The following is a 26990-nucleotide window of genomic DNA, read 5'->3' on the forward strand; positions in this document are numbered from 1 at the left end:
TCTCTCTCTCTCTGTCTTTCTCTCTCTCTCTCTCTCTCTCTCTCTCTCTCTCTCTCTCTCTCTCTCTCTCTCTCTCTCTCTCTCTCTCTCTCCTTTCTTTACTTTGACAACATTGCTGATACTGACAACATACTGGTATAGCTCTTTCTCCTTTCACCTGTGGACTGCAATAATTTATTAGTTTAAATGCAATATGCCTCTTTCTACTACAATTCACTCAGCTATAAAATTGTTCTTAATATAAAAGCCTATTCATATCACATATACACACTTTCATTTAACAAATTTCAATAGTTTCCTATTGCCTTAGAAACAAATATAAAATATTGTTTGGTTTTGAAATCCCCTCATGGCATTTTCAGACTTTTTTACTCCTTATATATATACCAACATGTTCTTACACACTCATAGTCCTTCATGTAAAGAAAAAAGACTGGGCCAGGATCTTCTAAGCCAAATTGACTTTATTGAGAGTGCATAAATCACACAAATCAGAAGTCTACAGACACCCCCAACATGATCTGGGAGGCAGATATTTATAATGTACAATGAGGAGTACAAGCAGTGCTGTAACGGCTCTATATTAAATAAGATATTTTTTTTCCTGTGAAGAGAGGAGCCTTTGGATATTAGCAGGGGCATGAACATAGTTAATGGTACCATATAAAATATCATAAAGCCTCATTAAAATCACAGAAAGAAAAAAATCCAAGTGCCATTTCTATTTTATGTCATAACCTTTCTGACTTTGGATCTTGAGGAAATGTTCTAAGATGCTGAGGACCAAATGAACTGAATCAAAGATATGTTGTAAAGTACATGAAAGGCTAATCTATGTGATTATTATCCCTATTTTTCTCTCTTATGATTGGTGATTATTATCTCTTATACTCATTTATTCAAAAATGAATAACTGAGACCACTTACTATAAACCAACAATTACAACTTAACAACTTTTTAGCTATCTCCTACAACTTATTAGTTTATATAGATAGAGTATGATTAAAACAATGATTATAATTCAGAAAATATTAGTTGATAATTATTCTTTTCATAACACGTGCTTACATGAAAGAAAATGGGATTGTTGAGACAACTGATCAAAATTCAGAGTACACTGCCATAACAGGACTCAGAAAAGATACGTAAATTTTTTGAGAATATGTATTGATAAAATAAAGCACAGATTAACTTATTTTGCAATTAAAATTTAAAAATCAGTAAGTCAATGAAATAAGCACAAGGGTAGAAACCTTGAAAATTAGGGACATGACATAGATAAAATGTAAAACAAAGAGACTGTAGAGAAATCCTGGGTCTAATGACTCTCAACTCTCAGCTCATAGAGACTGGATCTGTCCTTGAGATTCAAACTTTAAAAAAAGTATTAATATTTTAGGGTTTTTAATGGCCCTTTTCAGAATTCACTCCAAAATTTCAACATATAGTTCTAAGAGTTCACAAATTTATGAATCCATCTAGAAACATGGAGTATTTCTCAAGAAGCATAAAACTTGGCAAGAAAAGAGAATCAACCATAAGGCTCCTGTAATTGAGAGTGATGACACTTTATACATTAGATGCTTTTATGGGAGCCAGGAACCATGTATCCTACACTCAAGGAGACCAAGACACAGTAAACATTCTTAGATTTCCCAGTGTAAGCTTTGGGTGGTTACATAATAAACCCACAAGAAAATTATTTGAGTGCCACTACTGAAGATGACACACTATTCCTATAAGCCCAGAGTTAAATAAAAGTGAAAGCAAAAGCATTTGTTAAAAATCTGCTATATGTCAGGTACTGTGCTGAACACAGAAACATCATCTCATTTGATCCTCATGACAGCTTTGTAAAGTATGTGTTATTATTCTCCATATTTTATAGTTAAGGAAACTGAGGCAGACAGAGGTTAAGTCAATTTGTCCAGGGCCACGTAGCAAATAAGTGTCTGAGACCCAAACTGAACTTAGGTTTTCTTATTCTAGATCCAGTGTGCCATTCATTGTGCCACCAATCTGCAAGCCATGAATTTCTATATCTTATATTTAAAGTTGTTTTTTAAAGGTTTCAAAATGGTTCTGCCTCTGAAGTCAAGTGTGGGAAGTCAATAGGAGAATCAGAGTCTCAAATAGATAAAAATCTGAGACTCCTCTTTTGACCCCTTTTATGATCCATACCTTTCCTTATTGGAAAGCTTTAAGCTCTTAGCAAACCAACAGTCAAGAGGTTAACATTCTTCCTCTTTTGTCAGAAATGTAGCTTCTTAGCAAACCAAGGCCAAAACCTTAGTATAGCATGGGCATTTCATCCCTGAGAACAGTTTTCTCAGACTTAGCTTGCCGATAATCACACAGCTGAAAGTCTAGTCTGGTTCTTATATACACCTTGAAGCTTCTGAGGCTTTTGTTTTGTCTATGTTAAAAATACAGCTCTGTGTAGTTGTAGGAAACTTTCCTTGTGTTTTTGGGTGAAAGGGAGTTTGAATTTTCATATATAATAAACTTGTGACTCAATGGCACTTTGGAGAAATCGCTATGAGTTAACAGAAAGATCGTGTCTAGTGTCCCATTTCTTTATCAACTAAGCTGTCTTTATCAGATTATCTGGAGATGATAAATAGATCTTGAGATTTGGTGCCCGAATAGGGACATGAACTTACTAAGTAAGAAAAGACATGATACTTTCAGTTAAGGACCCAAAAGAGGGATTTTAGTATTCTATCAGGCTAAACTGAGAAAACCAACGGAATAGGTATAGCTGAAGAGAGAACCACGAGTTAAGTTTAGTCAGTAAAGGAAGGATGATGTTAAAGATTGGGACAAGTGAGGACTTGAGGCTAATACACTGGTTAATATATAAAGTTGCCAATGAAAATAAAAATAATAGTATTATAATTTCAGGTTTGCAAAGCACTTGACATATATTTTATCTCATTAAATGTTCGCAACTCCATGAGGCAGATGTCATTTTTATTTTTATTTTACAGTTGAAGAAATTAAGGCTGAGAAACTTGAAGTGACTCCCTCAGGTTCATATCACCAATAAGTATCAGAGGTTCAATTTGAACTCAGGTCTTCCTGACTGCATATCCATATCCATTACTCCTTCTATCATGTCTCTGCTAAATTCTAATTTAGAAGCATATAGAATTGGAGAGATCTAGATGTCAATAGTGTATAGTTGGAAAATCTTGAACCCCTAAAGACTTCATTGCCCAGAGTTCCTTTCTGTATTACCTATAATGCTTTTCCTTTTGTCTACCTTTGCATGATCATGTTTTGTATAAGTTCTGAGGCTCTGCCTCATTCTTTCTCTTTTGCTCCTGGGAGCAGGCTGGTTAGTATCTTGTAGCTAGTATTTTTATGTTAGTTTATTATTAATAAACACTTTATAAAATATAATAATTAGTTATTGAATATAAATTTTAAAATCCACATTATGGTTTGCCACAATGGGAATGAATTCTCAAATATTTTAATATTTATAAAGATTTATTAATATTTAACTGGAAAACTACAAAACACAGGGAACATTCACCACTCAATCCATGTGGAAGAGAGAGCACAGGGGCAGAGCAACTGCAACTATATACAGACAATGTAGCAAGGCACTTATATGAAAAACAAAAGTAATTGTGAGTAATACAGAAAGCAACTCGGGGTAATGTAGTTTTAGAGATTCAAGATAATTCTAACAATACAATAGAAACATATAGTTTTATTTAATCCAAATAATAAGGTACAGAAGTGACAAACACTCAGTAAGCAAAATGTTCTGGAGTGTTTTCAATCATATTAAAATGCAACTGGAAAATGGAGATGGAGATCATAAAGTATATCTAATATTCTGTCAAAAAAAGGGCAAGAAGGGGGAACCATAGAAAACAAGAAATGAAAGTGGAAACAATAAAATATTCAGGGGGGATCTTTATATCATCCAGCACAGTAATCATTATAAGATATCACTAAAGAGAAAGGGAATGTAATGTTTCATAGTACAGTGGCACCTTGACACGAGTTTAATTTGTTCCATGGCCAAGTTCGTAACTCAATTTGCTCATGTGTCAAATTGAATTTCCCCATTTAAACGAACAAAAATGCGATTAATCCACTCCAGTACCATAAAAACCACTCAATTTTTTGTTTGATATGCTTTTAAATATGAAAATGTACTTTATAAATATCTATTATTTATAGATAATAAGAAAGAATGTAAAGAAATAAACTTGCTTATAAAATGTTATTTACCTTCAAGGTCAGGTGAAGGTGCTGGCAGATGAGGTTTCCATTTTTTGCACTATCACTTAACATAACTTACTCTCTACACATGTAAAGCTACTTTTAAATACAAAATTGACCTTACACATTACTTATATGATATGTAATTCTATTGTTAAACTTAATTGCTATTTTTTACTTTAATTAGTATCATTATTTTATTTATTGGTTTTTGGCTATTTTGTTCCTCGATTTCACTTAGAGGCCATTTCAACAAAAACATTTCCAATGAAGTTTGTTTCTTCCACCCTTTCAGAATGTTTTGATAAGGTGTGAAACAAGGGTCATCACACAGCTCCAACATACAACCTGTCACAGCTTTTTCTGGGTGTGTCTTTTCAATAAACTATTTACTTTCCCCCCAAATCCTCACCATTTCCTTAACCTTGCTTGTACTGAATACCTCATCCACCTTGGACTCCTCTCCACTAATTTCCTGCAAAATCTCCATATGCTGCAGCTGCTATAACTCCTTCAATTCCTCTGTGGTCTGGACCCATGGTTAAAAATTTGACAAAAAAAAGGATAATAAAGACAAAAATAAAAAAGAAAGCAAAAGCAATTTAATACAGATGCTCACCCAGCCAGATAAAACTGAACTAAAGGAGAAAGTCTCATGTACCTGGTGAAACCAAACATTTGGCAGGCTATCTAGTGAAAGGTGGCAGAAACTCATGATTCAAATATCTTCTTGTGACTTAAAGTAAAGACTCCCATTTAGGACTGCTTGAATCTCAAATTGCTCATGACTTAAGGTGCTCATGTATCAAGGTACCACTGTACTATGATTTCACTCCAGGAGATCATTTTCTAGGAAATATTTTGATGAGAGAGGCAGCTGGGTAACTCAGTGGATTGAGAGTCAGGCCTAGGGGCAGGAGGTCCTGAGTTCAAATCTGGCCTCAGACACTTTTTACCTGCATGACCCTGGGAAAGTCACTTAACCCCCATTGCCTAGCCCTTACCACTCTTCCACCTTGGAACACAGTATTGATTCTAAAATGGAAGGTAAGAATTTTAAAAAAAAAGATTTAGATGAGAGAGGTGTCTGCACAATTAATAAGACAGAGCAATTCATCTATGAAACTGAAAAGTTGGGCTCCTAATATAGATGGCATGGGGTGGATTCTCCAGCCTGCTCAGTTGTTCCTCTAGGTTTGTACTTTTGGGAAAAAATTGTACCAACACTCATACTTCTCCTATTGTAGGTACGAAGTACATGGAGATTGACTATCTGATTCCTACCTATGACTTACTGAGTATGCAGTAATGTGCAATTGTTTTTGTTGTTTGTTTTTTTTAAGCTGACCCTAAAAGAGTGCATTTTGCAAGTTTATTACATAGGAATACAAAAATCAAGGAAGCATGAGTGGAAAAGAGTAAGCAAGCTGAAACTTCGTTTGCTAGTTATTTCAGGCTATTATCAAGTGAGGAAACACATTACCTCATGTATAATTTAAAAAATAATTATATTCACAGTCTCCCAAAATGTATTTTAGGTTCACTGAAATCAAGGACATTGCACTGCTATACCTTTTCCCAAATTCTTTGCCTACACCTGAAAACACAAGACACAAAAGAAAAGAGAACTGAATGTGAATTTTGTGATTTCATTTTTCAGTTCTATCTTCAATATTTTCTAGCCGTGTGTGAGGATTCTTCTTCCTATGTTGGAATATGACCTCCCCTAAAGAGAAAAAAGTATTTTTATTGGTTCTAGGTATGTGTGAGTATCTAGGTGGTGAAGTCAAGAGAGTACCAGGAGCATTCATCTTCCTGAATTAAAATCCAACCTTAGTCAATCACTTGCTATGTGACCCTGAGCTAGTAACTTTACCCTATTTGTATCCATTTCTGCCTTGGGGAAAAAGCAAACCACTGCAACATCTTGGCCAATAAAATTCCAAATGGGATCATGAAGAGTTGGACATAACTAGAAAACAAAAAAAAAATAACTATCCATGTATTAGCTCTTTATATTAGCATATTCAATGGGTTCACTCCACAGAATATATTGGGATATCATGATTTCACGTCATTTTTTATTTTCTCCCTCTTCCATTAGATTGTAATCTCCTTGAAGGTAGGAACTGTCTCTTTTCCTCATTTATTTTACTTCCTCATTTCAGTGCTTGACATATTTTTCAATCATGCCTGTCTCTTTGTTGATATCTTAAATCGGAGCATGCCAATATTGATCATGGGGTTTTCTTGGCAAAGATACTGAAGTGGTTTGCCATTTCCTTCTCCTGGGCCTGACATATAGTAGCTGCTTAATCAATATTGATTGCGTTGAATTGAAGGCTAGAATAGCTCATATAGTAGAATTCTCAGGGCACATGTAAAGGGGTCCCATTACCTATTGCCTCTCTAGAATTCCCAATGTCACCTCTCTAAGACACTTATCCATGCTTCTTTTATCCTTCCCTCTCATGAGGTACAGGAAAAGTTTCTATTTCTGTTGCTCAGTGGCACATCTATGAAAATTACAGCTAATTGATTGTCATTGTTGATGAGGATTTACACCTGAGACCAAAGTTTGCTGATTTTTCAGAAGCATCCTGGATTCCCCATGCAGATAGTGTCACTGCTCATGTAAGGAAGATTACGTGAAAATAACAGGTCTTAGAGGAGATGAATTCAGATATTTCCCTCTCTATATAAGGAGTCTCCTTCCTGTCCCCTCTCCTAATACATATATTAATTTTTGCAGCTCTATTCATTCTTCTTACAGCAGAAGTAAACTAGGTGAGTAACTATTGCTGAGCCTCAGAAATTGAGATTGATTAGAAAAGGAGTGATTGTTCAAGATAAAGCAGGGATCTTGTGGAAGATGTCAATGTAGATACAATATTATCCTTGAGATTAACAGGAAACATGCTATCTGCTCTCTGCTGTAGTGATTCAGTTAACTCTGTCTTTTGTCTTTCCCTCCCTCCCTCCCTCCCTCCCTCTCTCTCTCTCTCTCTCTCTCTCTCTCTCTGTCTCTGTCTGTTTGTCTGTCTGTCTGTCTGTCTGTCTGTCTGTCTGTCTCTCTTCCTCCTCCTCTTCCTCCTCCTCTTCCTCCTCCTCCTCCTTCTCTACCTCCCCACTTTAGGCTAAAACACTGTGGCAGGTTGAGTGCCAAAAAGGATTGACTTAACTTTACCTGTATTGAGAGAAGTTCGTGGCTTAAGGGGATGGTGGGGAATAAAATGTTATCATTTGGAAGAGGAGTCCCCTTCTGTAATATCTAAGGGTGACTCTTAAGTTCTTTATCTGTTCTGTCCCTTATCACCACTGAACCCTGCTTGATATCGTAAACTTCACGAGAAACATATCCAGTGTTGTTTGTTATTGTCTGTGTATTGTCTGTGTTTCAAAATTCCTCTAAAGTGGAAAATGATCTGGTCATTAATGAATTTCCAATTCTGCTTGTTAAAGCTTTATCAAAGTGATATTTTTCAACAGATTTTTCCTTTCCACCCATTTTCCCCACATTTCCTTTATTAATGAAATGGGGACATGCTCATTTGCCTCCTTCTTACCTTAAGAAAACTCCCCCACCACTAGATTTTCCTGTTCCCTTTGAAGTTCTCCTGATTGGATGAAGGAGATGGAGGGCATAACTAGAGTGGCCATTTGTCACTCTGTCAAAAAAGGACAAGTAGGAAGAACCATGAGAAACAATTACTGGAGATGGAAGTTATGAGATATTCTATGGTTGCCTTTATGTGATATAGAACATTAATCATGGTAGGACATTGACAGATTGAGAAGATATGTACTGTTTGTACTATTCTGATAACTGCAATCCAGGAGGTTAAATCCCATGCTTTATTCTAGAAATGATACTGACTGTTCATATCCTTTGGCCATTTATTAATTGGGAAATAATTTGTACTTTTATATATTTGATTCATTTATATATTTGACAAATGAGATCTTCATTAGAGAAACTTGCAATTTTTTTAACATTATGATTACTGTATATCACCCTCCATTCACCTGTTTATGCTTATCCTGGTAGTTCTGGAATTTGGCTACAATAATTCTGTTAATTTTTCATCTTCAGATCTTTTTCAGGAAGTGATTGGTGAATTCTTTCAACTTATATCAAATGTTTTTGTATATTTCTAAGTTTGTGTTTTGGTAATTTTGGTAACCAAAATCTTTCTACTAATCTCTTTTGTTTATTCATTTGTTTTCTTTTTTGATTATTTTTCAGACTTTTTCTTTATTTTTAACTTCAAAAAAATATTAAAATTGGACCTTGTTCTTCTGATAAAGGGGGTACTATACCAAATTTTAAAAGGACTTTGTGAACCTGCTTTCAGAGTTAATTCAATAGATCTATAATTTTTCAGTTCTTCCAAGGTGTTATGATCTAAGTAGAGCTGAGTTTAATACTATCTTAACCTGTGCTCTGGTCCATGATAAACAAAAACACTATTTTCTGCTGTGGAATTGTGACCAGGGCTCTTTGCTCTCTCACAGCCAGAAATGCTGGTTTGTCAGTGCCTCTTCTCACTCTGGGATTGTTACCCATGACTGTTGACTGAATCTTTATGACAACTGAAACTGAATCCTTCAATTGCAGGCTGATAAGGGACCCCTGTGATCTCCATTGGACCAATTGCCAATACCATTAGTGTTTGTGGGCTGAGAGTTCTGGAAGCCTTTGCTGTTTATTCATATACCCCCATGGCCTATGCTGACTTGCCAAGGTGAGGTTTCCCTTGGTTTATTGGTCTGTTCTCCACTCCCAATTTGGTGCAATGGACATTTTGTGCCAATCTATTAAGTTGTCATGGGTTAAAAAATACTTCATCCCATCTTTTTATTAGTTCTTTGGCTACAGAATTTGTTGTTAGGTATTATACCAAAGTTATTCAGATGTAATTTGTGAGAAATCAGGTCCCTGTTTCTTCTCAGCTACCTAGGCTCCACTCCAAGGAAAGCATTTTTAAAAGTCACTTGTACACAGCTTGCCAAGGAAGAATCATTGCTTCTTATTGGAAAGGTGAAGGAATTATGAAATCTCATCGGGAAACTGAGGTTGGGATATTTAGAATTCCACTGTTTTTCTCCTTAGGTCGCTTTGGATTGAAGGGAAATTCTGCTAACCAAATCATCTAAGAAATGTTTTCTAATGGTGAAATCCTGGTGATTGCCTACTTGTTGCAGACAATAATTGGAGTCCTAGGAAACTTTTATCTCATTTGTCATTACTGCTTTCATTTAATTCAGAAAAGTCCCAAACGCATACACTTAATTCTCATACAACTATCTTTTGCCAATGCCATGTTTCTTCTCTTTAGGGGAATACCCATGACAATATTTTCTTGGGGATTGAAATTTTTTCTGAATGATATAGTATGTAAAATCATAACTTATCTACAAAGAGTATTCCGTGGCCTTTCCATTTGTAGTACCTCCCTCTTAAGTTTCTTCCAGGCCATTATCATAAGCCCAAGCAGCACCAAGTGGGCAATTCTCAAAGCTAAATTGCATAAGAGTACAGTTCCCTGCTGTATTCTCTGCTGGATCCTAAATATCTTAATAGATGCTGTTCTTCCTGTGTATATCAATGGTCCAGGGAATAGCACAAAGAGCAAATGGAAGAACAAAATTGGATATTGCTCTATGGACACATATAACATGGATCAATTAAAATTTCATTACTTGAATGCTTTTTATGATTTTATTATTGTGGCTGTCATGTCTGTTAGTAGTGCATACATGGTGTTTGTTCTATACCAACATAAGCAGCAAGTCCAGCATATTCATAGCACCAAACTCTACCCCAGAGCCTCTCCTGAGATCAGGGCCACTAAAGCCATTCTGTTGCTGGTAAGCATCTTTTTCTTCTTCAACTCAGCATGTATAATCCTTGCTATTTATATAGATCATTTTAAGGCATCTGGATCATGGCAGCTCTATGTTCCTATGTTTCTGTCTATGTCTTTTCAAACAATCAGTCCTCTTGTGTTGATAAGAAGTGAAACCTGGTTCTTCTGGAAATGCTGTTGTTTTATTCAAGGAATAAAACATTCATGTGCTATACCCTTATCCCTGGTATCATGTCAAACACATACAGACACCTCAAAACAAAGATTTTAGAAGTAGGGAGGAAAATTGAAGACCACCTAGCCCAATCCCTTGGGGTTGATGGAGCCCAAGATCAATATCATTTCAAATAACAAGAATTGCTTTCTCAACAACTACAATACACAAAACACATTCAGACTAGCATCTGTGTTATCCTTAGAAAAGAAATAATATTGAATACAGATTAAGAAGTATCTACTCTTTACTGTTGATAATTTGGAACACATATATCTCCAAAGTCATAAATTTATCCTTTTTCTCCTAGAATATCCTTTTAACCATAATGCACACAGCTGCCCACCAAGAATGAGTATTCTATGAAGATTAGTAATGGTTCCCATGCTACATAAAGTCCCCATTTTAAACTTTTAAATTTAGTCTCCTAGATGATATTTACCCCTTCTGAATTTCATGGAAAAGGGACTTGCATAGTTCAGTGAAACCCTGAGCTATGCCATGCATGTTTATTTAGGACAGATATGTCAACATTTCCTAGATTAAGTGGAAATAGAGGGAGTTCCAGGGTGAAAAATGACACATCTACTTCTGCTTTATTGACTACACTAAAGCCTTTGACTGTGAGAATCACAAAAAAAATGTGACAAATCATCAAAGAGATGGAAGACTCAGATCATCTTACTTGCCCCCTGAGGAACTTGTATGCAGTTCAAGAAGCAACAGAGCCAAACATGAAACAGCTAACTGGTTTAAGATTTGAAAAGGAGTGCCACAACGGTGTATACTAACACCTTCTTGATAACTTATATTTAGAATATATCTTGTGAAATATGATACTGGAAAAAAAAACTGCAATTAAGGTCATTATGAGTAATATCAACAATTTCAGATATGCAGATAATACCACTCTGATGGTAAAATGTGAAGAGAAATTCAGAAGCCTCTAGCTAAGTAAAAAAAAAAGAAAGTGTAAATGCTGGCTGGAAATCTAACATTAAGAAAACCCCCTAAGATCATGGCTATTTTTTCAGTGTGATAATGAAATTAAATCTACCCTGCCTATCCTTAATCTAATCACCAAAGGTGAGAATATCCCCACATAATTCACAAGTTGGGAAGTCTGTGACCCATGTGTGCTAGAATGAGTGACAAATCAGAATTTACTGACTGCTTCTTGGGCAGTCTTAAGAAAAACATCTGTTGTGATTGGACATGTAAACTAAGAGGAAGGCACAGGAAGTGATGCTAAAGAAGCCCCTTTAAAAGAAAGTTCAGTGAATTCTGCTCTCTTCTTGTTCATGGCTTGGACTTGGAGGAGCTCTGGCTGGGACCTTGAGACCTTGGTGAGTGAAAAAGGCTTACTGACTACTTTAACTTCCCTGGAGGTACTAGCCTCCAAGAGGCTCCCATGTTTGGGAGAAGCCCTAGTGGCTAAACGCCTTGTTAAATGACTTTTAGGCTCTCCAGCTGGGCCTCTCGAGCCCTGCTGGAGTAAAGCCCGGACTTGAATACAAATCAGTCATTTCCTAACAAGAAGAAGAAGAAGAAATAGTGTGAGGTTTTATTTTATTGGGCTCAAATTTTAATGGAGATGTTAACTGCAGCCATGGAATTAAAAGACATTTGTTCTTTGAAAGGAAAGATATGGCAAACCTTGATAGTACATTAAAAATCAGAGACATAACCTTGCAAAGAAAGATCAATACAGTAAAACTTGTTTTTCCCAGTAGTGATGTATGGCTGTGAGAGTTGGACTATGAGAAAAGCTGAACGCTGCAGAATCAACACTTTCAAATTATGGTACTGGATAAGAGTGATAATAATACTGTGGTTGGCAAGAAAATTAAATCAATCAATATTTCAGTTAATTCAGACTGTTCATTGGAAGGACAAATACACAAGCAGAGGCTTAAATACTTGGACCACATAATGGGAAGAGAGGACTCTTTGGAAAAGACCCTGATGTTGGGAAAGATTAAAGGCAAAAGGAGAGGGGGCAGCAGAGGATGAAATGAATATATAGTCAAGGAAACAATGAACATAAATTTAGACTTGGTGGAGAATGAAAGGGCCTAGTGTCCTATCATCTATGGAGTCACCAACACTTGGGCACAACTCAATGATTGACCATTAACAAAAAGGTGAACTTAGACACTGAGACTTAAACTCTGTACTTGTGATAAGATGATTCTCTTGAGAGTGCCCAAAAATATTAAATAAATGACATTCAAATTTAGTAGTGTCTTCTTGAGTTTGCTGTGAATGAGTTGGTTGGAAGCTGATTCTACCGGGAAAGATAAAATTGAGTTCTTCATTATAAAACTTTTAAATGCATTAAGGACCAGAGGGTTCTTCCACATGCTGCCATTATGAGAGGCACAGTCTAAACAGATTTTTTAATTAATCTTCATGTAGAGATTTTTAAAAATTTTCTATACACAAATCCTCACATTTTAAAATATAATAACATCTAGAATTACATATACTTTAGAAAAATGGGATATGTGGCATCTTAAATTACTGCCTTCAGATTAGTCCTATAGTAAATCAGAACCCTGAACCAGGAAGGAGAAACTTTTATTTCTAGGCTTTTATCTGATGCCTACTTTGAGATTGTGTCAAGTAATTTCACCATTCAAAAATCAATTTCCCTTATTTTTACAATCTGAAAATAGTACTGTCTTTGTCTTCTTCTTAAGTTCAAACAATAATAACAAAATCTCAGAGAAAGCAGGGTCGTAAAAGTCCCTAAGTTCTAAATCATAACAGAATTAGAATTGTCCCTACACCAACCTATAGTGACCATTTTTCCTGAAGAAAAAAACAGAACTCAGTGACAATTGGAATGCAATCTCATATGTAAAAGGAAGGAATGAAGGAATTGCCACAGAGAAGGGGAGGAGCATGTAGAGGGCTGAGAGTTCTAGAACACAATTATAAAGGTAAAAATCTTCTTAACATACAGGAAAAGAACAGGAAAGGGAAATGGGATAAAGGAACAACTCAGAGTCCCTTTGGGAGACTGAGGGAATGAGTAAAGAAAGGGTGGGTTAAAAAGAAAGGTGAACTAGAGGGTAAGAAGGGAGAGATACCTAGAGGGGAGTATATATAAAGAAGTGTTGAGGTGGGGGTAAGCTAAGAGGATAAGGAAATCAAGAAAGGTAAGAGGGCAATTTGGAACCAAGAGGGAAAAGGGAAATGATATGAGAGGATTTTAAGGAAAGTACGTGAATAGGATAGGGATTAGACAAAGGAATTTGGATATCTGAGGAAGGATACGGCAGACAGAATCGAAAAGGGGAAAAAATAGTGAGAAGAAACAGAGTTGGAAATTAACTAGTAAATATGACATTGATTGTGAATAGGATGAATTCACACATGTGAAGAAAAGGATTAAAAAACCAAGACCTAACAATTTGTTGTTTACAAGAAAACACACTGAAAATGTGAGACAAACATTAAGTTGAGATGAGGGCCTGGATCAGCCTTAGCTGATCAGGAGAAATTATAATCTCTGACAGAACTGGAGCTAAAATGTATATAATTGGAAGAGATGAACAGGGCAACTATACTATGGTTGGGGCAGGAGGGGATGGTTACTATCAATAATGAAACATTATCAGTATTGGATATGTATGCACCAAGCATTATACCACTCAGACTTTTAAGGGAAAACCAGATCTTCCTGATTCCAGGCCTGCTGCTCTATTTACTCAATACATAACTAGCTTTTTTTTTTAAAATTTTTAATTAATTAATTTATTTAGAATATCTTCCCATAGTTCCATGATTCATGATTTTTCCCACCCCTTTTCCCTCTTCCCTCTGAGAGCTGACAAGCAAACTCACTAGGTTATACATGTAATATTGTTCAAAACCTATTTCTGTGTTATCCATATTTGCAATACAGTGATCTTTCAAAGCTCAAAACCCCAGTCATATCCCTATTGAACCAGGTGATCAATTATATGATTTTCTTCTGCATTTCTACTCCCACAGTTCTTTCTCTGGATTTGAAGAGCCTGCTTTCTCATAAGTTCCTCTTGATTGTCCTGGATCATTGCATTGCTACTAGCAGAAAAGTGTATTACATTTGATTGTACCACAATGTTTCAATTTCTCTGTACAATATTCTCCTGGTTCTGTTCATTTCTTTCTGCAGAAATTCCTGGAGATCTTTCCAATTCATATAGAAATCCTCCAGTTTATCATTCCTTTCAGCAAAAAAAGTATTCCATTACCATCAGATACCAAAATTTGTACAGCCATTTCCCAATTGAGGAGCACCCACTCATTTTCCAGTTTTTGCCACTGTAAAAAGTATGGCTATAAATATTTTTATACAAATATTTTTCCTTATTATATCTTTGGGGTACAAAACCAGCAGTGGTATGGCTAGACCAAGGGGAAGCATCTTTTAAAGCCCTTAGGACATAATTCCAAATTGACTTCCAGAATAGTAGTACCAATTCACAATTCTACCAGCAATGCATTAAGGTCCCAATTTTGCCACAACCCCTATAACATATCTTATTTTCCTTTGTTCTCATATTAGCTAATCTGCTAGGTGTAAGGTAGTAGCTCAGAGTTGTTTTTATTTACATTCCTCTAATAAGGAGAGATTTAGAACATTTTTATGTGTTTATTGATAGTTTTGATTTCTTCATCCCAAAACTGCATATTCATATCCCTTGACCATTTGTCAACTGAGGAATGGCTTGATTTTTTTGTAAATTTGACAGTTCCTTATAAGTTTGAGTAACTAGTCCTTTATCTAAGGTTTTCGTTATAGTTTTTCACAATTTGTTGCTTCCCTTCTAATTTTGGTGGCATTGGTTTTGTTTGTACAATACCTTTTTAATTTAATATAATGAAAATCACTCATTTTACATTTTGTTATGTTCTCTATCTCTTGCTTGGTCTTAAATTCCTTTCTTTCCCATAGATCTGACAGGTATACTATTCCATGTTCACTTAATTTATTTATAATTTCACTCTTTAAGTCATTTACTCAATTTGAGTTTAAGTTGGCATAGGGTGTGAGATGCTGATCTAGACCTGATTTTTCTCCATACTCTTTTTCACTTTCCCCAGCAGTTTTTGTCAAATAGTGAGTTCTTGTTCCATAAGCTGGGATCTTTATGTTTGTTGAACACAGCTTGCTGAGATCATTTACCCTATGTCTATCCCATTGATCTACCCTTCTGTCTCTTAGCTGGTACTATATTATTTATATGACCACTATTTTACAGTGCAGTTTAAGATGTGGTACTGCTAGGCTACCATTCTTAACATTTTCCCCCATCATTTCCCTTTATATTCTTGATCTTTTGTTCTTCCAGATGAACTTTGTTATAGTTTTTTTCTAATTCTATAAAAAAAAGTTTTGTGGGAGTATGATAGATATGAAACTGAATACATAAATTAATTTAATTTGCATAGGATTGTCCTTTTTATTTTATCTCATCCTATCCATGAGAAATTAATGTTTTTCCAATTATTTAGATTTAGTGTTAATTGTATAAAAGTGTTTTGTAGTTTTGTTCATACAGTTCCTGAGTTTCTCTTGGCAAATATATTCCTAAATATTTTCTGTTGTCTAGAATAGTGATGGGCAAACATTTTAAAGAGGGGGCCAAAGGAAAGGAAATGCTTATCTTGTCAGTCTGTTTCTAAGGCAAATCTTTTGAAGTTTCATTGTATTGTATCCTACTCATTGTATTCATCAGATTAGGAATAATATCACACTCCTGGAAAGAACATTTCAGGGGGCCCACATCTGGCCTGCAGGTGGTAGTTTGCCCATCACTGGTCTAGGCAATTTATATTTTTGTAAATATTTACACATTTCACCTAGATTGTCATATTAATTGCCATATAGTTGGAGAAAAGAATTCTTAATAATTACCTTATTTTCGTCTCCTTTAGAGGTGAGATCACCCTTTTGATCTTTTATACTGTTAATCTGATTGTCTTCTTTCTTTTTTATTAAATTAACCAGTACTTTATCTATTTTATTTTTTAAAGAACCAGCTCCTTGTCTTATTTATTAATCCAATGGTTCTTTTAATTTAAAATTTATTACTTTTTCCTTTATTTTTATTATTTCCAATTTAGTTTTTATCTAGGATTTTTAAGTTTGCTCTTTTTCTAGTTTTTTATGTTGTGTGCCCAATTCATTTTTAACAATTTTTTTTATTTAGAATATTTTTCATTGGCTACATGATTTATTATTTTCCCCTTCCTCTTCCCTCCCCCTTCCTGGTCCTGACAAGCAGTTCCACTTGGTTATACCTGTATAATTGTTCAAAATCTACTTACATATTGTTAATATTTGTAATAGAGTGATCTTTAAACACCAAAACCCCAATTATATGCCCATCAAACCATGTCATCGATCATATGTTTTTACTTTGAGTTTACTCTCACAGTTCTTTCTCTGGATGTAGATAGCATTCTTTTTCATAAGTTCCTAGATTTCATCCTGGATCATTGAGAAAGTCTATTTTATTAGATTGTGCCACAATGTATCGATATCTGTGTATAATGTTCTTCTGGTTCTGCTCCTTTCTCTCTACAACAATTCCTGAAGGTCTTTCCAGTTCACATGGAAATCCTCCAGTTCATTATTCCTTTCAACACAATAGTATTCCATCACCATCAGATACCACAATTTGTTCAGCCATTCCCTAATCAATGGACAACCCCTTATTTTCCACTTTTTTGCCACTACAAAGAGCTTGGCTATAAATATTTTTGTACAATTCTTTTTCCTTATTATCTCTTTGGGGTACAAACACAGCAGTGGTATGCATGCCCAATTCATTAATTTCCTCCCTTTATATTTTATTGATATAGGCACTCAGGGTTATAAATTTTCCCCAGTACTGCTTTGGCTGTTTTTTGTAGATTTTGATATGTTGTCTCCTCGTTTTCATTCTCTTCGATGAAATCAATAATTATTTCTTTGATTTGTTCTTTGACTCACCAGTTTTGAAGAATTAAATCATTTAATTTCCAATTGTTTTTAAATTTGCTTCACCATGAACCCTTATTAATTATGATTTTTATCACATTATGATCTAAGAAAGTTGTGTTTATTATTTCTGCATTTCTGTATTTGTTTGCTATAGTTTTATGCCTTAGTATATGGCCAATCTTTTTATATGTACCATGTGCTGCGGAAAATGTATATTCTTTTTTATCCCTATTTAGTTTTCTCCAGACTCTATTAGCTTTAATTTTTCTAGCATTTAATTCATTTTCCTTATTCTTTTTAAATTTATTTTTTGGTTCAATTTATCTAGTTCTGATAGGGGAAGGTTGAGGTCCCCCACTAGTATGATTTTCCTCTCTATTTCCTCCTTGAGATCCTTCAATTTCTACTTTAAAAATCGGGAAGTTATACCATTTGGTGCATATATGTTGAGTACTGATACTTCATTATTTATGCTACCTTTTATCACTATGTAGTTTCATTCCTTGTCTCTTTTAATCAAATCTAATTTTACTTTACCTTTGTCTGAATTCATGATTGCCTTTCCAGGCTTTTTGGTCTCAGTTGCAGTCCAAAAGATTCTGCTCCAGCCTTTTACCTTTACTTTGTGCATGTCTACTTCATCCATGTTTCTTGTAGACACCATATACAAGGATTCTTATGTTTAATTCACTCTGCTATACACTTGCATTTTACGGGTGAGTTCATCCCACTCACATTCAGAGTTATGATTACCATATGTGTATTCCCCTTCATTTTTGCTTCTTTCTTTAATTCTAGGCTTACTCCTTCTATTTTTCCCTTATCTCTAGTATTTTTTAATCACTCTCCCCTCTTTTCCCTCCCATTATATAGCTCCTCTTATTCCCTCCTCTCTTCTTTCTTCCCTCTTACTATAGGACTTTGTGGATGACCCCCCCCCCAGCTTCTCCTTCCCTAGTATTTCTCCCCTCTGCACCACCCTGTCTCTTATTCCCCTCCTACTTTTATATAGGGTACAATACAGTTATATACCCAATGAGCCTGGCTGTTATCTCTCTGTTCCAATTCCAGTGAAAGTACATTTTAAGTATTACCTATCATCAGCCTCTTCCTCCCTTCTATTGTATTGGTGACCCCCATTCACCCATTCCCAGTGCTTCTTTATGTGATATATTTTGCCCCATTTTTGACTACTATGACAATGATATCAATTTTTATAGTTACATATATCATCATTTCATATAGGAATATATGCCCTTTAAACTTATGGAAATCAGTTAGTTTTTTCCTCTTTTTTGTTTACCTTTTCATGCTTCTCTAGGATTTTGTATTTGGAACTCAAATTTTCTATTCAAGTTTGGTCTTATCTTTAGGGATGCTTAGAAGTAATCTATTTTATTAAATGACCATACTTTCCCCTGAAAAAGTATAGCCAGTTTTTTCTGGGTAGTTGATTCTTGGTTGTAGACCCATTTCCTCTGCCTTCTGGAATATTGTATTTCAAGCCTTCTAGTCCTTTAGTGTGGAGGCTACCAGGTCCCATGTTATCCTGACTGGGGCTCCTTGATATCTGAATTGTTTCTTTAGTTGCTTATAGTATTTTCTCCCTGATCTGGGAGTTCTTGAAATTGGCTATAATGTTCCTGGGAGTTTTCAATTGGGGATTTAATGTAGGAGGTGATCTGTGAATTCTTTCAATCTCTATTTTACCCTCTTTTTCAAGGATATCAGGGTATTTCTCTTTGATAATTTGCTGTAGTATGATATCAAGGCTTTTTTTTTTTCTGGTCATAGCCTTCAGGTAGTTCAATAATTCTTAAATTGTCTCTCCTGGATCTATTTTCCTGGTCCATCATTTTTTCGATAAAATGTTTCAGATTTTCTTCTATTTTTTCATTCTTTTGATTTTTTGTTTTACAAAATCTTGGTGTCTTGTGAAATAATTAGCTTCTAGTTGTTCAATTCTATGTCACTTAGCTTAATCTCATAGAAATACAACATGACTTTGGAAAAATAATATTCGGTAGGCTAAATGCTTAGAGGGAACTGAAAGGGAGGGATGAGTGGAAACATATTGTGATCAAAATCAGGATAAGACCTTTGCTTGTCATAGATGGGATCATGCTAAATGAAAAGAGAGGAAAATTTCTCTGCTCTCATTGGACTGCTTTAGGAATGCTTGGTTCATTATGGCATAGCACAATTTAAGTAGGCTCTGATGAACTGGAAAATGTACAGAGAAGGGTAAGTAGATTATTGAAGAGCTTTGCGCCATTCTACATTAAAATCATGTGAAAAACGGGGTCTTTTATTTCAAAAAGACTACAGGATGGTGGCTCTCTTTAAGTATTTAAGTGGAATTTGTGTAGAAGAAGGAAAAAGTTTCTTCAACTGCTTTGTAGAGGCCAGAACAAGGAGCCACACATGACAGTTATGAAGAGGTAAATTTAGGCTTGGTATCCAGAGAAAAATTATTAAAAGTTAAAGTTGTACAAAGTGGGATGGTGTCTCTGGGCACTGAGTCAATTTCTCTCCTTGAACAACCTCAAGTTGATGCATTGTAGTGGGGATTTCTTTGGGATATATGTTCACTTAAATGCTCCATCAAGGTCCCCTTTGACTCTCATATTCTGTTTATATGAGTTTAAATGAGAATACACTCATAGAACACATTTACTTATAGATATTTTTAATGCTTTATTTTTGTTGACATGAACCATTAAATTAGGAAAGTTAGAGATAGAGATTTAACACAATTATGACTAAGACAAAGAAATCCCTTTTGATGAACAAGTTTGTCCAGGAGATTCAATTACAAAATGTGCATTGGAGACTGTATTTAGTAAGAGATACAGAACTCTGATATATACTCAGGCCATTCACTTATGACAGACAGTTGTGAGAAAACTAGAAATGACTGGTGACAAAAAGGAAGTAAATAGAGTTAAAAGGAAAAAAGAAATGGATTGACAACAATTAATGAATATCTAGGAGTCTACCATGAGAATGGATCTATCCTTCATTGTGTTGTGTACACCTGTTGTCACACTGTACTTCTGTTGTTACATTTCTAAGGTTATGGTTTTCTTGGGGTGAATGGACAAAATAGAAAAGAACTTAATTGATAATCCTGGAAAGAAGTTTTACCTTGCCCTCTTTCCCCCATTAATAGAAAAAGGACTTTCAAGTTTACTTTTCCCTGTATTTTTTCCATTGCTAAAATGTTTTCCTTCTATTATTTTCTACGTTTCTGGCTTAAAACTTTAATTCAATGGAAGACAGTCTTTTCCTGAAATGGGCACAGTAGGATCTAGTGATCTGAGTGCCACTGTTGTGAAAAATAAATGTTCCTCCAAAAGGAGATATGTATATTAAGAAGGACCCAGATGGATTGGTGGTAAAAACAAACAAACAAACAAAAGCTAAGGACCTTCCCAGGGCCAGTGAAGTGCAAAACCCCTTGAGACTATATTAAAACACAAAAGTTTATTTTGCTTATTAAGGATAGGGAACTGATAGTTAAGATTCAAAATGTCCCTGACTCTACAGCGTTATACCTCTACCCAACTTTCTATGCCTCTTTCACGAGAGAGCTCTTCTGATCTTCCAAAAACCTTCTTACCAGCTCCCTGCTCTAATCTACCCCCCAACCATCTAACTCTCTAACTAAATATCCCAAATTGTTAATCAACTAAATTTAATTGTCTCTAAATAGGCTATTGAGGATGGACTCACAGATGGACTGTCCTTCCCCTGGGTTTGGCTTCTTGGGTAAAAACCCCAGAGTCCCAGATGCTAAATCTCTAGTTTACCTCAGCCAAATTGCCACAGCACTGCAGGGAAACTAGATCACCTTCTAGGATCTTCCAAGCCAAAGAACCTCCAAATTTCTCCAGAAAACTGGTCAGGTCACAGAAGCTGATGGTGCAGCTGTTCTCCCTTCCACCTCAGGGCAAGAAAGACAGTGAAATGATAGTTAACTCCCAAACTTCTCTCTGCAGTTATTCTCCTTCTAGGATATTTTCTAGGGTTTATGGCTAAAGTTTCCTCTCTCCTTTTAGAGAAATTTTGCATTTTCCATTATCCTTTATTCCTCTATTCCTACAGTTGAGCAATATGAAGGGGCTAATTGTTGCAAAACATATGGAAAGAAAAACTGAGACATGAAGCAACACAGGACTAGCAACTTTTTAAAAAGTCATATACATCACAAAAAAGGAACTTGTGAAATTAAAGTTAACAAAGGTGATCACCATTAGCAAGATGGCTTTGGCAGCACTGGTCTCTGAAGAGCCTCTTTGAGATAGCATAGTCATGTGAATGTGTTGAACTCGTTGGTGATGTCTATACAAAAGAAGCACAATACAGCCACTGGTAATAGCCATGACACTCACAAAGAATCCATCTTGAGCAAATTTCCAGAAAAGGAATATTGTAGTCTTCATTGCATGGAGATCTAAAGCACTAAATCCAAATCTATTGTGTGTTCTTTTCCCAAGATTTATGACATACATAGGCAGAATGACTGCTATCAGCAGATTCAGGACCCGATAGAGAATATAGTAGGGAAAGATGCACTTCAGGGTTCTGGTTTTTAGCTTTGCTATTCTGAGGCTACGTGAACTGATGTAAATGGCCTGGAAGACCATCAGGAGGGTGGAGCTGCAGAGGGAAAGACTAGGAGTCATTTTCTGCATGTAAATTAGAAATATATTCTTAGTACAATCCACAAAATATGTTCATCCCCAGACTTTGATTGCCTTGGGAATTCCCCTGAAAAGAAGCAAATTGGTATTGGTAAAGAGAAAATGTATGAGGATCAGAAATATGAATCTTGTCTTATGATCACAGTTGAACATAAAACTGTATAGTAATATGAGGAAAGACAATCTGATTCAGGTAGACAATCCTGATAATTTTATCATGAGTAATCATCTTAATTATTTAATTAGATTGATTATTAATTATTTAGATGTCTTGATCAGACACATTTTCACCAGATAAAAATTAACCTAGAGAAAATAAAGAGTAATAAGGTAATGTCTTAAAATTTCCTAGCAGAATTTGCCTTCCTCTTTTGACCTATATCATGTGAAACAGAAAACTTATACATATAAGTGAGGAAAGGATGATGTTTCCAAAGAAATGCTCCTAGTACACAAAACCACTAATCCTTCTATCAGTGAAATAGTTGTTAATTGCTTACATTGAATTTTATGAACAATAATATATTTTATTTAACAATAAACCTGAAAAGCTCAAATCCTTTCTAGAATGTGTAACATGAGCAGTGTAGAGTTTAAATCCCTACATGTCCTTTGGAAAATGCATAAGTATACTGTAACTGATTCTGTTTTGATAAATATATATTTAAGAGGAAGAATTTTGGTTTGCTGCTGATTAAGAAATTGGGTTCATTCAGAAGGCAAGGAACAATCCAAAATGTCTCCCTGTATCTTTTTTCCTATTTGGCTACAATAGAAGAGAGACATGCTTTAAGCTGCTGCATAGGGAAATATCCTGGTGCTTTCTCATGTTTGGTGTGTATATAGTCTAGGAACCTAGTCCTTTGTTTTTTGTGCACTTAAATACATTCTTTGCAAATTTTAGGCAAGAGGGCATTAGGGATAGCTACCACCATGTGATATTTGCAAGATCAGAATTGCAAACATTAGGACCTGAAATCCATGCTGGATTTTTGAGATTACCACAATGAACAAAGTCCTGAAGGCCCTATTTGACCAAGGATAGATCAAAGACCAACATGAAGTGTTGAGAGAAAATCATTCATTAATTTTGCTACATTTGGTAATGAACTTCTAAGCAAATACTCTATTTAAATTGCATCATGTTTGATCTTACACTTTTCAGGGCTGAAGGTGATAGGAGACTATTTCTACTCCAGTTTAGTCTGATGCTACCCTTGTTCAAAGGGAAATAATACCTGTTCTTGCTATATCTTTACAGTAAATTCTCTCTTTTAAGAGCTTATTGTTATGAACTAGGTAAATGAAAGTAGTGCACTAATTAAGGGAGACTTCACTAGAATTGGGCTGGCTATAATAACATCTGAAACATCCTTAGATCCTTCAGTTATATCCCTGGAATCCTGAGGAAGTGTCATAGCTTGTCTTGCTTGAAAACCTGACTTGTCTAAGAATAGAAATTAGGGTGATACCTTAAAATGGTATATAGACTTTATGTATAGCCTCTATGTGGTGCAGAAAGTGCTTTATGCATAATAAAATAAACTCTGTGAGAGAAATAATACACATATCAATCCTGATTTTAGAAATGTGGAAACTGAGGCGCAGAGATATGAAATGGTTTTTGTATTTTCACAGAACTCAGTGTGGGCATTGAGACTCATAATGAAATTTCATATCTCTTCATCCCAAACTAGTGCCACTCTATGTTAGTAAGAGCCAAATTCTCTGCCCTCTTTTTTATTAAAATTTGTTTGGGGAAACAAGAACACAAAACAAATGCTATGCCACAGTATATGGCTCATAAATGTCATAAGACACTAGAGATTATTTGAAGACTTATTTGAATAGATCGATTGTGCCACAGTGCATCAGTCTCTGTGTATATGGTTCCTCTCCTTCTGCTTGTTTCACTCTGCATCAATTCCTGGAGGTCGTTCCAGTTCACATGGAATTCATCCAGCTCATTATTCCTTTCTGCACAATAGTATTCCATCACTAGCAGATACCACAATTTGTTCAGCCATTTCCCACTCAAAGGACATACCCTGATTTTCCAATTTTTTGCCACTACAAAGAGCATGGCTATAAATATTTTTGTACAAGTTTTTTTTTTCCTTATGATCTCTTTGGGGTAGAAACCCAGAAGTGTTATGGCTGGATCAAAGGGCAAGCAGTCTTTTAGTGCTCTTTGGGCATACTTCCAAATTGCCATCCAAAATGGTTGGATCAATTCGCAACTCCACCAGCAATGCATTAATGTCCCTATTTTCCCACATATCCTCCAACATTTATTACTTTCCTTTGCTATCATATTAGCCAATCTAGAAAAAGTAATTTTAATTCAAATACACAAGCCATTTCCAAACTGGAAACAACTATTTAGAGGCAAAGAATTGTTATCGAAGAATGTATAGCAAACTGAACTGAGAAAATCTTAGTCATCTATTTCCTTGAAGCTTTACTGGAAATCTATGCTCTAGAAAATTAATTTTTTTCCTATGGGTGAAATGCATTCCTTCTTTCCTCTATTCTGGGCTTCATGGCCTCAGGATTCATATCACATTCCAATTTCCACACCAATCCTTTCTCAGAATTTCCGCAAGTTCACCACTAGTTCTTCCCCTCTTAGACTCACTCTCACTTAAGCTGTCTGTCTGTCTGTCTATCTATCTATCTATCTATCTATCTATCTATCTATCTATCTATCTATATTTCTATATAAATATTTATGTATACATCATATGACCATAAATAAATTCATGTATATTATGTGTCATTTAATGTATATGTAGAATGTGTGTGCAAACTTTGTTTATTGTCATATCTGTCAGAATAAGAGCTTCTTTAGAAGAGGGATTTGTCTTCTTTTTTTGGGTTATCATTAGCAATTGAAGGATCAATTGAAGGACTTGGAATTGTTTAATCCATAGAAAGGAAATGTTGACAAACATGAGAGCAATGCTCTGATATGGTCTTTGTGACCATGAAGGGTAGAAGTATTAGCAATGGGTAGATATTGTGAAGATGCAAATTTAGACTGAGAAGATTAGTGTGAAATGTCTTCCGTGTAATTAGAATTTGCATAGTTAAATCCTTGATAAATATCTATTAACTGATTGGAGCTACAAATTTTTTAGTTACAAATTCAGGATGACACATAGAATATTTATCAAAAATATGAAGTAGAATCCCATATTACTGACTCCAAGGACAGCTTGATAGCTACTCTGCCAACTTAAAATGGTCTATTTTGATATTTACTAATTTCTTTTAGTGATTTTTACTTAAAATCACTTTTTTTGTCTTGAAATTTTATAGACTCAACATGACATTACTATCTAAAATAATTTATTCAGTGCTGTACTAAGCCATGATTGAAGATTTCACCATCCTTTCCATCAGTTTGCCTGCATTTTGTCTTGGACTTATCTTATAATGTGGTGTTATTTCTTTGCCTAAGTCCACACTCAAGAATTACTCTTGAAAATATTCAGATATAGTTCAAATTTAGGATTTTGCAGGCAAAATTAAAATTGGTTGACACATACCCTCCAGACCTAAGTGTACATCAGATATAGAATGTCTTTTATTTCATCACAATGAGGAATTCAATTATGAGATATGAAGGACTCCCAGGAACTCATAAACAAATACAAAAGCATAAAAATCATTCAAATGTATTACACAAACATCTAGATTGCTGGTGCTCAGCATAGGATCCAGCATATAATAAAAGATTAATAAATGTTTATTGTTGAGTAATTAAGATGAAATAGGGCTTAGAAGATAAGACAATTAGTTTCATTATTGGTTAGATATCTGGACTCACGAAGTAGTTTTTTTTTTCCTAGTAGAGGCAATAAGACAGTGATGGTGAACCTTTTAAAGATGGAGTGCCAGGCCCCACCCTCTCACTCCCCAGGCATGCCCATTCTTCCCCAGTGACCACCCGCTATGCCCCTCCCAACAACCAAGTGCCAGGTGCATCCTGCCCTTGCCCCTGACCCCACACAAAGGAGGGAGGAAGAGCTCCCATTGGGCTACTAGGCAGGGGTATGGGTAAAGTGAGGAATGTCCTCAATGAATGTAGAGAAGGGGGAGAGGAAAGGCCTGAGCACTCTGTCCCTTCCAGCTCTGCCACCTGTGAGCCACCCACCTTAGCCTCTGTGTGCTCCCATTGGGCTGCTGGGCAGAGGGGCAGGTCATATGAAAAAAATGTCATCAGTTGGGGTGGAGAGGGGGAGGGGATCAGCTCTGCCCAAGTCCCTCTGCTTTTCTAGTAACCAAGTGGGTGAAGGGATGCCACTTGTCCACAGAGAGCATTCTGTGTGCTGTCTTTGGCTCCCATGCCATAGGTTTGCCATCACTACCATATGGCTTTTTTGGTGATTTGTTAGACTTGGGGATTCTTTTTGTTATAAGTTGGTCCAATAGCCTCAGAAGCTCCTTCCTACTCAAGATTGATCCAGGATACTTTGTTAAAAGGTTTAAAGTAGGAGTTATACCTCACAAAAGATCTAATAATGATTGTTCCATCAGGCAGTTTCTTCTGCTGGGCAATTGTGAACATGTCATAAAGATACTATGTCAGACTATAAGGGGATATGTGATTTTGAAGGAATTCGATGAGATCTAAAAAGGCTCTAGGATTCCAAACTGGAAGTAGATTTATCATTCACTGAATAATTGCATACAATACATTCAATTACTAGAAAGTTATTCAAGGAATTTTTTCCTTGGAGATAGTGGATAGTAGTTAATACAGATAAGACTATTTGAGAATTTAAAATGTTAGAAAATAAGCTTTATTGCGAGTAATAAATTCAATCCTAGGAACACCCTCACTGATATAATGAAAGCTTTACAATTGGTATATTCCACTATTCCTCCCATTGCTAAAGTTCCCTGCTTCTATTGTTCTCTGGGTTCTAGTTTACATTTTGGATTCAGAGAAAGGTGGTTTTTTCTTCCT

At 35.5% G+C, this 26990-nt stretch overlaps 1 protein-coding gene and 1 pseudogene across 1 annotated transcript; one reads left to right on the forward strand and one right to left on the reverse strand.

Moving 5' to 3' along the window:
• Positions 1-9403: 9403 nt before the first annotated feature.
• On the forward strand, positions 9404-10384 carry LOC123252608 (vomeronasal type-1 receptor 1-like). The gene has a single exon (XM_044681882.1). It carries the CDS (start codon positions 9404-9406, stop codon positions 10382-10384), a length of 981 nt encoding a protein of 326 aa, XP_044537817.1.
• A 10962-nt stretch (positions 10385-21346) lies between these two features.
• LOC123252609 lies at positions 21347-22244 on the reverse strand (annotated as a pseudogene).
• Between the last annotated feature and the right edge of the window lie 4746 nt (positions 22245-26990).

Source organism: Gracilinanus agilis, chromosome 6 (assembly GCF_016433145.1).
Source record: "Gracilinanus agilis isolate LMUSP501 chromosome 6, AgileGrace, whole genome shotgun sequence".
NCBI lineage: Eukaryota > Metazoa > Chordata > Mammalia > Didelphimorphia > Didelphidae > Gracilinanus > Gracilinanus agilis.

Bases quoted from the DNA above. Each gene is read 5' to 3' on its own strand.
- LOC123252608 (XM_044681882.1), top strand. From the start codon at position 9,404: ATGTTTTCTAATGGTGAAATCCTGGTGATTGCCTACTTGTTGCAGACA.